The sequence below is a fragment of the Oreochromis niloticus genome, linkage group LG14 (genome assembly GCF_001858045.2).
Source record: "Oreochromis niloticus isolate F11D_XX linkage group LG14, O_niloticus_UMD_NMBU, whole genome shotgun sequence".
In the NCBI taxonomy this organism is placed as follows: Eukaryota; Metazoa; Chordata; class Actinopteri; order Cichliformes; family Cichlidae; genus Oreochromis; species Oreochromis niloticus.
The window spans coordinates 1441914-1454913 of NC_031979.2; the positions used below are offsets into that span (position 1 = coordinate 1441914).

General features: G+C 41.3%; 1 protein-coding gene across 6 annotated transcripts in view; it reads left to right on the forward strand.

The window, feature by feature from the left end:
- The window catches only part of usp2a (ubiquitin specific peptidase 2a), a 66162-nt gene that overhangs the window by 12201 nt on the left and 40961 nt on the right, over positions 1–13000 (forward strand). For all 6 annotated transcript variants that reach the window (XM_019367694.2, XM_005465750.4, XM_005465747.4 and 3 more), the window contains one exon: positions 5502–6333. In XM_019367694.2, the coding sequence (XP_019223239.1) occupies positions 5563–6333 (771 nt within the window). In that variant the 5' untranslated portion in view covers positions 5502–5562. The remainder of the gene's footprint in view (positions 1–5501; positions 6334–13000) is intronic.

A 13000-nucleotide genomic window follows, 5' to 3' on the forward strand; every position in this document is an offset into this window, starting at 1 on the left:
TTTCTTATCAATCCAGTGTCCATGAAGTATGGTGCGACTTGTTGTTTGCACTCCACTGTGGGCGAGCCCGAACTTGTTTCACTCAGCTGCCCTTTGTCTTTGGCTGCAACACAGCTGTGGGATAACAGAGAGGTGCGTGCATTCGATGGGTACGCAGAGGTTCAGTTCAAGGTAGAAAGGGAGCCATTATATAGGAAACTTCACAGCCCCACACAACACTGGTAAAACCACAGAAACACATTTGAAATATTTATTTTAAGGTGCTTTAAGAATTCTGGAAAATCCCTCAGGATAACTGCCCACAGGGGAGCTTACATGAGAACTAAATAACTTTTTACATTACCTATACGTTTTTACCCCTACCCAGGACACCTACATTTGAAAATATGACAACTCAAGAAGAAGGCAACTTTAGGATTTTCAAATTCACAAGTGCATCTACTAAAAATCTCAGACAAATTTAAATCTTAGTGACCTTGAGGTCATAGGATTTTCAGTTTGATACCATAGATCTTTCTGCCAGGAAGCTGAGGAGTAGTCACAGTGGATGGATTTGCATGTTTGTTTGACACAGCTTTAATGCCAGAGGGATATTCTTGACATATCCTTTCCATATATTTGGTAATAATTTGGTACTGTTATTAGGAGAATGCTATCTTATGACTGGGTTTGTGTTTCTTCCCAGAATTGAAATGGAGATCTTTCACATGTAAGGCAAATGTACTAACCACCAAACCATGGAGCCACTTTACCAGCACAAACAGTAGCATGATGTAAGGACTAGGAATGTGCGTGACTAGTTGATAGGCAACTAATCATTGCTATTTTCACTAGGCCTACTACGCTTTTTAACATTGTCCAATTAACAGTCTTAAAAATGAACTTAATATGTGAGCATTTCTTGTTTTTAGACTAGTCGGTTAATCGCCTTTTTTTCCCCAGCTCATTTGAATTAGTTGCCAGGAACATTTTTAGTGAGAACCAGGTTGAGGCTGGTAAAACAGTAACTACATCAATATGATGAATGATGATCAGAGCTATATTTGTGTGTGTCATTGTTTTTTCTTGTGACAACAAAGTTAGAAAAATCTTTGACTTTTTTCTGATGTGTTTCAGTTCCTAACCCTTACTCCAAATTGCTTTGCTTTGTGGATGTCTTCCGTAGCAAACTGAGAAAAAATGTCAGCAAAAATTTCACTTGGGCTTTGTTATTAGCAACTAACTGTTGCTTACATAGCTTATGTTTGCGTGGATTTTTTTTTTAATATGCCAGTTACCGATGTTGGACCAAAGTAAGCTTGCTACTGTACCAGTCACAGTATACCTATGTCACTCAAAGGTTCCTCTTGTGCCTACTCTGTAATATGAGATGAAAAAAAAGACATCAAAAAGAATGCTCTAAAAACTAAGAGGTGAGAGTTAAGTGTGGACACAGGAAGAAGAGGGGGATTTCCTTAAAGGGTTATAAGAGGTGTGAAGAATTCCTGCAGTTTGGAACTGTCTGATGGTATGAATCAGTTAAAAAAAACAAACAGCTGTGCTCGTTGTTGTTTTACATTTACAATTTCTATGCATTCATTTAATTTTCCCTTACATTTTCATTACTTCTGTTTACGCATAGTAATGTGTGAGCTACTGTGCTGATAAAGATGTGGTGGACTTACCAGCTTTAGCTGATGCCAGTGGATTTTTTTTTCATGAAAAATGGCTTTGCTATCATCAAAGTCTGGTCTGAGCTGTGAAAATCTTGTTTAGCTTGTTTTTAGGCAACAAATTGTCCACTCAAATTACTCAAATGTGTGTAATGCGAATAACTGACATAAGCACAGACAAATTTTTTGGGGGAAAAACAGAGTTAAAAAGAGAATAGAATCAGAATACTACATATAAATTACTGAAAATGGCTGAATTAGTTTTTAAATCATATTCATATGTTACTGATTAGGTTGCAATACATAAAAACAATTTAAGTCAGTGGTTAGACTTGATACTCTGCTTCATGTAACCACTTGATACTCTGCTTCATGTAACTACCAATGTTAGGGTAATTGAATCCAGATAACGGTAAGATACCCAGGGTATGTTGAACTCAAGTCATAGTACAGGGCGTAGGCCTTTTGAGTCATGTTAATATGCAGTACAGGGTCTGGGATTTTGGACAAAAATAAGAACTTTTTACCTGGCACTTTTGCAAAGCCTAGTGTGGCAGGAAAACCCTATAGCTAACAAAAGTCCAAACAATTCATCAAATGCATAGAGCCAGCAGGAAAAGAAACCAGGAAACACTCGGGAACAAGAGATATACACATGTTAGTGGGGGCATCAGTTAAAATCATTTCATTCAGTTAAGTGTAAAAATTTTGTTAGTAGTGATCAGAGGGATACACGGTCGAGGACCTTCAACATGGCTTTAAGGCTTTCCTTATGTCAGATGGCTTGACAACTACTCCAGTAGTTAACAGGTGTCATGATGGTGGTTATCAGCTTTGTTAAGCATGGCTTTCTGTGTCAGACTCTGTATGTGCTCACACAAAAAGGGGCATTTCATACATCAGACTCTTCTTCATAAAACGATCCCTACGAGTGTCACCTATTCCAATCAGAGGTTATCAGGTGATGATAAAACTCTATAAAGATGATAACACCACTGCAAGACAGGAAATGAATGCTGCAGAAGATCGTTAATCTAGTGATAGTGCACAGAGCAGTGAAATAAACATTTAAAATTTTGTGTCCCACAGCCTGATAAGGGAGGCGTTTGTCAGCAGATCCAAGTTGAATTAATTTGGTTGATTGAACAGGTATTCCTGGTGCGTGTTCTGTAGTGTAGTAGTTGCCGTTCCAGCTGTGTAATACAGACTCAGCAGCACATTAGAACCAAGTATAAAAACATTTATACATTTTCTGCATCACCAGCTGAATACATGAAAAATATACTGATAATGCTTAATTACTGATGTTAGCAAGGTCCAGCTTAACAAGTTGCACAAACATAACGTATTCCCCCAGCATAGAATAATAAAAAAAAAAAAAGTATAATTGAAAACATGCTGTTTGCAAATGACATGAAATATAGTAAGAGGTGCATGTTTTGGGATGGTTTGTCTCATGAGCCCTTTTGCCAATGAGTTTCTTCACTTAACTTCCAGCAGTACTTCCCACCATAATCACCAACTTTTTAATTATCTGGCTCCAGTAACTGACAAAGGCGGTGAAGAAGAGTAAGTCCAGATCCAGGTTTTATCCTGTCTGAAAACTGTTGGCTGATATCAGACACAGAATCCACATTTTACTGTGCCATCTATGTTACTTTGCCACAACCAAAATAACCCTCCACATACCAGCACTGTCAAATGATTGAAACAAACCTTGACGGTCTACAAAGCTGGCTGACTGAAATCGAGGCCAGCTTCTCGTTGCTGCTAGTCCTGCTGGCTTAGCAGAACTGCACTGAGTGGCCACAGCCGCCTGGCCTCCCTCTGTGTGTCTTGGCCAGCGCCGTGAGTTGGTCTTTCTCCAAACGGTGCCTGTCTGCCTGCTCCAGATCCATATGCTGAATTATAGATAAAGCTGTGGTCAGAGAGACACACACAGAGAGAGAGAACAAGAACAGCAGAAGGGGATCAACAGAGACCCCGAAGGAAAGGAAATCACACTCAGTAGAGGTAGGTGCTGAGGAGGGGGAGAGAAGAGGGGAGACAGGCAGATTAAAGAAATAGGAGCCTCCCTAAATGAACTCAACACGGATCAGCCTCACCAGATACTTTTATTTATTTAGACACTGCTGTACATGTGAACAAGAGCCTCTCTCTGCCTCAGCCACAGGAACACACTGTCCTGCTCGCCTGAATTAAGCTGGACTCTCCTGGTATAGCTGTGAGAGAGAGGGAAGACCAGGGCAGGCAGGAGGAGCACTGCTGGGTCTCCGCAAGAGAGATTATGTTCCATATTTCCTCAAATCTCCATGATTTTTTCTAGCGCTGGGTTGAGAGGAGGGTTCCATGTTGATGAGAGGGATTTAGCGTTTGATATCCTAAACTGTGTGTCAGCAAGCATGCTTGCTGGTGTTAATTGTATCACCATGGTTTTCCCCTGGATTTCATATCATGCTCCTTAGAGCTGCATGATGTAGGATCAGAGTATAGGAAGATGGGTAATTTGGTAACTCTCAAGCCTCTCTGCTTACTGGTAGAATGGTGAGCGTATCATGAGGGTTGTGAGATCAGACTATGTACAGGTAATGCCTATCAGCCAAAAGTTCCCTAGGCTGTCTAAACCCCCAGTTTGTTTTACGCTTGACTTTTTATGATGTCAGAGGTAGCATTTGACCTGTTTGAGAAGACAAGCCAATCAGGAGAAGGTTGACTTAAAGGAAACGGAAAGAGTACTGAGGATTATTTTCTTAGAACTATGATGCTACTCTATAAGAGTCTATGGATAAAAATTTGGAGCTTGGAATAAATATAAATAGGTCCTGTTGATTACATTTTAGTCAAAACCATCTTAAAGAAAATGTTTTTTCTATGTGCAGTTATGGAGAGCAGAGCAACACCCAGAACAGAATGAAGCGGGCTTCAGTGATAAACGATATAAGTCAGAGAGCTGGGTTGCAAAATGGCTTACAGGTGCAAAGCATCTGCGCTTATGGTGGCCAGCTTAAAGAGCACATCCAGTGCAGTTGGCTAATTGAATGTGTAGAAAGGTATCATTTGATCCAACAGCTTGAGAGTGTGAGTGTAAGCTTTGTTTGATGTAAACACACTGAGCACAGCTGCTATATTGCAGCAATTTTCCATCTGTCTGGAGCAACAGCCTACACACCTACACACACTTACTCAAGAGCACATATAATATCCAGTATGTGTGGAGTTTAAGATGTGTCCATTTAAATATGGAAGAGAGTGTTGCATGTGGAGTCATGTACTACTCTGCCACAGTATGCTTTTATGATACCATTAGGACCTTTAGAAATTGCTCCATTATTTTTGAGGGCTAACAGAGCTGAGTTAGTGCCCATACATTTGAGTTTAATTTTTTTTCTACTGCATTATGTAGCACTCAGAAACGAAACTTTGACCTTTGCCTATAGTGAAATAAGAAACGTTCAGTCTGAGGCGGTTCTGATGATTCTTAGTGCCGACTGGAGTCCAGTAAGTGTGGAAAAAACACTAGCGCATGCTCAGGAAATTGACTGCTGCAATGCAAAGGAAATGCGATTTATGATAAATGAGTTTAGACATGAGAAAATGCTGATGTCATTCTCTAAATGGCAGGACAGTGAGTCAGGATGAGTGAATTAATCAGTGTTTGTTTTCATTTTCTGCCATTTAAACTCAGTCATGCACAGCCTTGAATCATTTTGTCTCTTTAAAACACAATTAATGCTCAATAGAGCGAGGGTAAATGATGGCCTGCCCACTGCCTACGTTGTTGCTGTGGTATTGATTGGATTGTTGCTGATGAACTAATACAGGGCTCTTGTGTCTTTGCTGTGTGTGCAGTCGATGCTGTCTTCCAGAGGCTCTCCCTCTCCTTGGCTCAGAAACCAGCAGCAGCAGCAGTATGTCCCGTGTCTCCTCCACCGCAAAGCGCTACGCTGGCCCCTCCTACACCAGCCACTACAGCTCCTACAGCTCCTCCCTAACCCCGGGCCTTAGCTCCTACAGCGAGCGGGACAGGCTGTCCTCCTACAAGTCCACCTCCTCCTCCTCTTCATCCTCCTCCTCAGGTTACTTATCCTCTAGCTATCTGAGCAGCGCCACCGTCCGCAGCCGCAACTACAGCACCTCCTCGGACCCTGAGCGTGACCGGGGTCGAACCATCCCTCGCACTGACATCCTTGGCAGCAGCAGCAGCCGCCGGAGTGAGAGCCTCAGCAGAACCCCGGTCAAGAGCTATGGAGGGTCAGGGCTAAGCGGAGGGTCAGCCTACACTGGTTATAGCTCCTACGCTTCATCCCCAGCCCAGTCCAGCTACCTCTCCTCTTCACCGGTGGCTTCCAGCATCTCGCTCAGTCGACGAAAATCTGTATCCCAGAGTGACCTGAGCAGGGACCTGGCCTCTCTGAGCCTCAATGATGCCTCCTCCTCCTCCTCAACCCCTTCTTCATCCACCAGTGCCCTGCGGAGCTACCGCAGTCGGACCAGTGATGTGGCTGACTCGTACGGCAGTAGCTCCCGACCCGGCTACTCAGGCCCGTCCCGAAGCACTACTCAGGAGACCCTGTCACGGAGCTCCACCCAGGAGGCCTTCAGCAGCAGCAGAGCATTCAGCTCTTCAGCATGGGAGCCAAGCAGTAACCAGCTGTCCCATTCCCCAACGAGGGACTCTACGGTAAGAACAAGTCCCATGTTCTTGTTGTGCTTTAACTGGAGAAGCATTTCTCCACAGAGGATCCTTGGCAGGATCCTTTGCAGGAGCCAAGGAAGGCTGAGTGCTACGAAAGCTGCAGTCATCACCACAGAGCTTTCCTTTTATTAGTCTGCACATGGTAAAGACCCACAATGCTCTGGTGCTACTAGTAGCACTTTGTCCTACCAGTTGGGGGCACTGTTGTTCACATTAATTTCAGTGCACTTGAGGTCTGGGTTTACAGTATTCTTGCACACCTTACACTCTTCTGTGGTTTTTACTGTTACAGCTCTCCACTAGGACACAATAGAATAAGGAGTTATTCTATTAACTCTCTTATTGTACTGTACAAAAGTAGTTTGATGGTTATCTGGCAGCTCTTTGTAAACCCAGCAGTCTCTCAAAGAGCAGACAGGTCTGTGGGCCACTCACCTCCTCTCAGCATCCAGATTAATGACTCAGGTTTCCTCTGCATGGGTCACAAAGTATGACTGATCCACTTCTCCTTCGGATTAGTCTCAATAACTGCTTCCATGGATGGAAGGAGGAAGAGTGGGAATTAAGGAGAATTTGTGAGAAGTCTGTTTGAAAGTGGCTTTCAGAAAGAGTAAATCTGTCATCTTTATTGCATCAGATATGCTCCAGAATGTGACATTCTTTATTCACTGAGTTCTTCTGCTCATCATGTTCATAGATTTGCATATAGGAAAAGCAGAAGGATATCAGCTCAACTATCAGCTGGTTTGCTGGCTGAGCCTGACAGTAGGGTGACAGAACTAATACCAGAGTGCATTTTTATTGCATTCTAGTAATGAGAACATTTCTGTCAAATAAGCTAGCACAGCCTTTACTGTAGAGGCCCCAAAGGCCCCTGTAATGTCCAGTCAGCTGTATGTAACTCCCATGTGTGTTACTGAGAAGTGAATGTGGTTTAGGGCTCACTGGGTATGGTTAACACTTTTTAGCACTTTTTTTAAGCAATAACTTAATATATTAACAGTTTCATGTCACCAAGACCCTGCACATCCACACAGATCTTAGCTCAGGTTGATAGTGGGTGCTGCAGTACTGTGTGTGTGTGTGTGTGTGTGTGTGTGTGTGTGTGTGTGTGTATACCTCCATGGCCTTTAGGAGAGGTCTTATCTGCCAAATTACTTAAAATAACCAGCATAGGCTATGCGTCCACAGGCTCTTTAAAACTAACTGCCATTGAGAACAATGAAAAGAGAAGACATAATAGTACACTTATTACACTTTACAGTATAATGGCACTCTGGAGTATGGAGTTTTAACAATGGAAACTAACTGCTGCCTGCTGACATCAGGGGGTAAACATAGCTCATGCAAGTCTTTAATCACAAACATGACCTAAGATAACCAACTCATTTCAAAAGAGAGTTCCCAAAGAACACTTGGGATCATGGTGCTGCTGGGTTAACTATAGAGACACAAAAGTCAGGCTATATTAAAGCAAAGGTGAAATACTGGTTATAAAGAGTTCCTTGTTCTTTGCTAGAGTTATTCGTGTTAACCCCTTAGGTAATCAGCACCTTTTTAACACACAAAATCTGAAAAGTGCAGGACTTTAACTAGAGGTCACCAGCTGGGCTGTGCATATTGCTAATGAACTCAAGCACATATAATCACCGTCTTCCCAGGGGCTTGGTGTCTGCACTAACAGCAGAGCGTGCAGAAAGCAGCCCCAGTGGGTTTTGACTTACGAAGCTGTGTAGTGCTTTAGACATGTCATTGGCAAAACAATGGATGTACTGATCAGACCAATAGATTATATATAAAAAATTGAAGTAGCTTCCCAGTCTGGAAGGTTAAGCTAATGTTGAATGCCTTAAACTTATATTCTTTCCAGTGGCCAGCAAATGGTGAGTTCTCTGGTTTCAAAAAGAAATCTAGTTGTAAAATAAGTATACTGACTTCCACTTGATCAGTGATCTCAGGAAATATTTTCCTGGGATCCAGCCCCGAGTCCTCTGGTCCACATGCTTAAGTATGATTAAGATTTTTTCCCTGTTTGCTGCAAACAGTTTCACAACAATTGCTGTAATGTTTTTGATAGCCAGAGACTGGCATTGCCACCTATTTTGTGTGAAGGTAAGCATAGCTACATTAATAAACCCATGGTTATCAACTTGGTAAGTCAATACAGTGATGTAACCCCTTAGCCTGACTGCCGATGTTACAGTAAGTGAAGCCTGATAACAGAAAGATAACATGGGTATGTTGAACTTGCTTTGCAGTACAGTGCACAGTTCCTGTTGTTTGGACTTGTTTGATGTATGAAAATAGTGTATGTCCTCCAGCCCAGACTCATTGTTTTTTACTGATCTTAATGCAGCCAATTTTGTTTATTTCCCTCCATTATTTTAATCTACTTTTTTCAGCCTCCTTATGTAGAATGTGACCACTTTTTTCTTAGGTACCTAGGATTTTCACACTGATACTATAGTGGCATCTAGTAAAAATCTAGTACGAGTTCTAGTTTGGGTGACCTGATAACAAGGTCAGAGGTCAAGTTTTCTGAAAATCTTGTGACTCTTGTGAAAGTAGATATGCTTAAATAGAACTTTGACAACTAGGCAGGCAATGAAGTGTAATCACTATTTGGTGCATACGTGCATGGCCATGACAATGCAGGTAAGAATGCACTGTGATTAAGAGAGCTTTCAAACATTGAGGCTTAATAGATCATGTATCCTTCTGGTCACATAGGTATGCCATGGGTGACCGGATGGTGGCTGAGGAGTAGTACTGACAACTGCAAGTATTTTAATTATTTGGTTTTGTTTTTCCAGTTTTCCTGTGTCCAGTGGAAACAGTGTTACCAGTCGTACAGATAGAAGAACGCCAGTTTTCTTAAGTTGCGATGTAGATTTTTGGGCTCAAATCTGCCAGTGTTGAAGGGTCAGTTGAAATAGTGTTGGCAGGGCAAAGTAAACCCAATCCTGATAGTTTCTCAGAAGTCTGCAACACAAAAATAGCATCTGCTGGTGCCTCCTGGTCCTGCACGCCTTATGCTGTGAGTAAGGCAAGCTTGTTATCATGACTATCATCAGCTTTGTTTGGGTTTTTTTTCTGTTTTCTCATGTTATCCAAATCTGATCAAATCTCACAAAGACGCCTACAAGAAAAAAAAGTGAAAAAAGTGACGTAAACATATCTGTGGTGTGCCAGCCTGTTTGTCATTCATCTCGGTCATAGAAGTAGAGCTTCTTTACCACCTTGTAGATTGCACTGCATTACGAGGTTTTGTATGGCATAGCTAACACCCATGACACAATCCACATGGCACAAGCTTTTGTATTTTGGCTACCTAACAGTTATTAGCATTATCACAAAGCTTGCTAAAAGTGCTCACTCAACATGATCATAAGTGAGATCTGATACAAATAAGCCACCAAGCTCTAAACACACTCTTAGGTTAGTCAGACATATTCAACAGAGAACAGTATTATTATCACCTAAATGCTGACACATTTTGTCGCCACAGTTGTGTGTATTGTGGTTCTCCCATCAACAACACAGATTCAGACCACTTTCAGTCTATTGTTCAAAGTGGTAGTACTTTTTAAGTTTCTTACTGCTTTTTAAAGCCAGCTCTTTGAAAAGACACTGATGGCCTTTCACTCACACTTTTCCATGTTTGCTTGTGGAGACAAACAGCCACAACAGGGCATTGTGGCATACTTGAGACTAAACTTCTTGAATTTTGCCTCAGCAGATCAGTTTGTGCTTTGTGTCTAGACTTTTTGTTGGGTCAACAGTATGTTTAGACAGTCTGACTCTCGGTTTGACACCTTGGCCAGACAGCTTATGGTTTGATTTAAGAGAAAAAGAAACAGTCTGGTACAAGACGGAGCTTTTCCTTGTTCTTTGGCAGGGAAGGGCCAGCCTTTTAAGTAGCTCAGGTTTATAAGCTGCTATTGTGGTTCTGCCTGATTGATAGGGTTTGTGGGTCAGTGTGTGCCACATCTGTCAGAACAATCATTATAGCAGGACTCTAAAGCTACTGTTCACTGCCCCAGTACTAAACCATGCAGTGGTTTTTTTGAGTATCACTACTCGGATCTTTAAATCCAAGGTGGCCTGTTACTGTTTGGACCTTGAGGTTAACACACAGAGATGGTTCAGATGTAAATCATCTGTTTTGTTTTCAGCTGTGGCAGCTGGTCATTCATGTTCTGTTTGACTACCACTTCTAAAGTGCTATGCAGATATCAGCATATACTGTCTGGTCATTTGTGCCTGATAGACGTTCTGATCTTTCTTTCAACTACACAGTCACTCATAGCAACTGGCTGAGCCCTGACTATCTCTGGCGAGTCTCACCAAGAGCTTAGAATTGTTATCTCACAAGTACACTCAAAAGATTGATGAATATAGACCGCTAAATCAAGAGCTTTGCTTTGTAGGTCAGCTTTCCCTCCACAACCACCATCTGATGCTGAGGTTACGTCAAGCCATTATAGGAACAATGAGCATCAGTGTTTGATTGTTGACTGAATTTGTTAGTTATCTGATAGTGTGACAGAATATACTCAAGTCAAGATTCATATATTACTTAGTGCTGGCTCTCCGCCATATTTCACAGTCTTTCTTATCAGAGAGAATTAGCTTAGAAAACCATAAAGATCAACTTTCTCACCTGAACCAGTTGTGTAACTTTAGATATTTTTTTAGTTTAATGTGAGTTTTATGTTGTATTTGTGAGGAACCATGTAAAAAAAACATGACAGAAAAGAGAAGATGCCTTGTTTCACATTTATCTAAAAACTAATTTCCATCTCTATCCCTGGCAAGGTAGGCACAGTATTAAATATCTCATAAATAAACTATTATCTGCTTATATATGATATATATAATTTGCAGATATTTGTGTCTGACTTTGGCATCTGTACTCAATAATGCATGCAGATTCCTAACCAAGCTAGCAAGCCTGAGCTGATAACTAGAGCTTGTTTACTTCTGGCTTCAAAATACAGACAGATGACTCTATCAACTTTTTATATACAGTTTATGGATTCTATTTGAAATTCTATTTGATACCACATGAACCTAGAGACAATCTGACTATGACAGAAAGATGGATTAAAGGGCAGAGCTGTAAAATTTGTGGCTGCTTTATATCGAAGGATTGCCTGCATTCTTCTTTTAGTTCTGAATCTGAATCAGTGCTAGTAAGTCAAAGTATGCTCTGTGCGACACGTGACTATAGAATGAATAACGGCACATCAACAGCAATAAAAAGTATGAAATATGTTGTTCCTAGGTTAAATTTAAACATTTGAGTGAGGAGATAATCAGGCTGATGTGCCTAAGGAATAGAACAGTCCTCCCAAGGTAACTGTACTCTGACTTCTCCCAGATAACACTGCTCAGACACATTTGTCCCAATTTTAGATTATGTAGCTTTTTGCATCACATATCAGAATACAGACCTTTCTCACATTGCAGGTTTCCTCTTCAGGGATTTAGACTCTTTCTCTCTCAGACACACACACAGACACACACACGTGTTTAGTCTGCAGATGGAATGTGCTCTTTGGTTATTTATTGTGTACACACACTTGAGTCTGGGTTATGATAATGTTGCTGGGTACATTTTGCACTTCCTCCACTTCACACACCGGATCAGCTGAAATCAGCTGGTACTTATGTTATTTTTGTCAGCAATTTGCCTGTTTGATGCGATGGTGAATTCAACTGCCCATACGTGGGCAGGTACAGGACATTTGGTTGTTTTATTAACTACATTCATTGGGAAATTTCTTTTTAGCGTTAATAAAATTCCAGGTGTCGGGTGAGCTGTCATCAAAACTTTATAGTCACAGGTGCTTATAGTCAACAGACCTGTGTGATCAAAAGCATAACTGTAACATGCAGCTCTCAGTATTTCTACGGCAGGTCTATTTGGGGTTGCCTGAAGTGTAAAATGTGACCATCATTCACTTAGAAAAAAGGATGTGACAAAACATTAAGTCCTCCTTACTCACAATAATTCCATCTTTGTGTGTCACCTGACTGCCATCATGGAAACACTTGTTTTTCTTTAACACTTTTTCTGTGAACTCCACCAAGGTTCATGAGTGTACTCTGACACTGAGAGCGTTAGTCTGTAATCATCTTACTTTTGGTTTCCTCGACTTTGAACCTTAGACTTGAATTTTTACCTTGAGTTTTGTTATCATATTAGTAATCTTTGGTATTTTGATGAATGCCATCATTGATCCACTAGTTAATACTCGCTATAACCCTTGTTACTTTTCTCTAAGTAGACCTGGAATAGCCAACAGGAGTTATTCCTGTGATCTCTGACCTAATTAAACACTTCAGTGATGGGTTTACAGGAATAATTCATAGTTTCAGGCCAGAGAATGTGATATGGTGTTCATTTTGTAACTTCTGTTACTAATACAGTGTACCATTTGGACGTTAGTTGCTGTTAATCTGCTACATGTGGACTGTATGGGATATTTAGCAGACTGCTGAGCTGTCTGCACTCTGTGCTTGCTTGGGTACTGCTGATAGATCTAGGCTGTCATTCTACTACACCCTCTCAGACTAGAGCTAACACCGAATATGTATTTGCATGTGTCTTTGTCTTTGCTGGTGATTCACCGAAAACACCATTAAC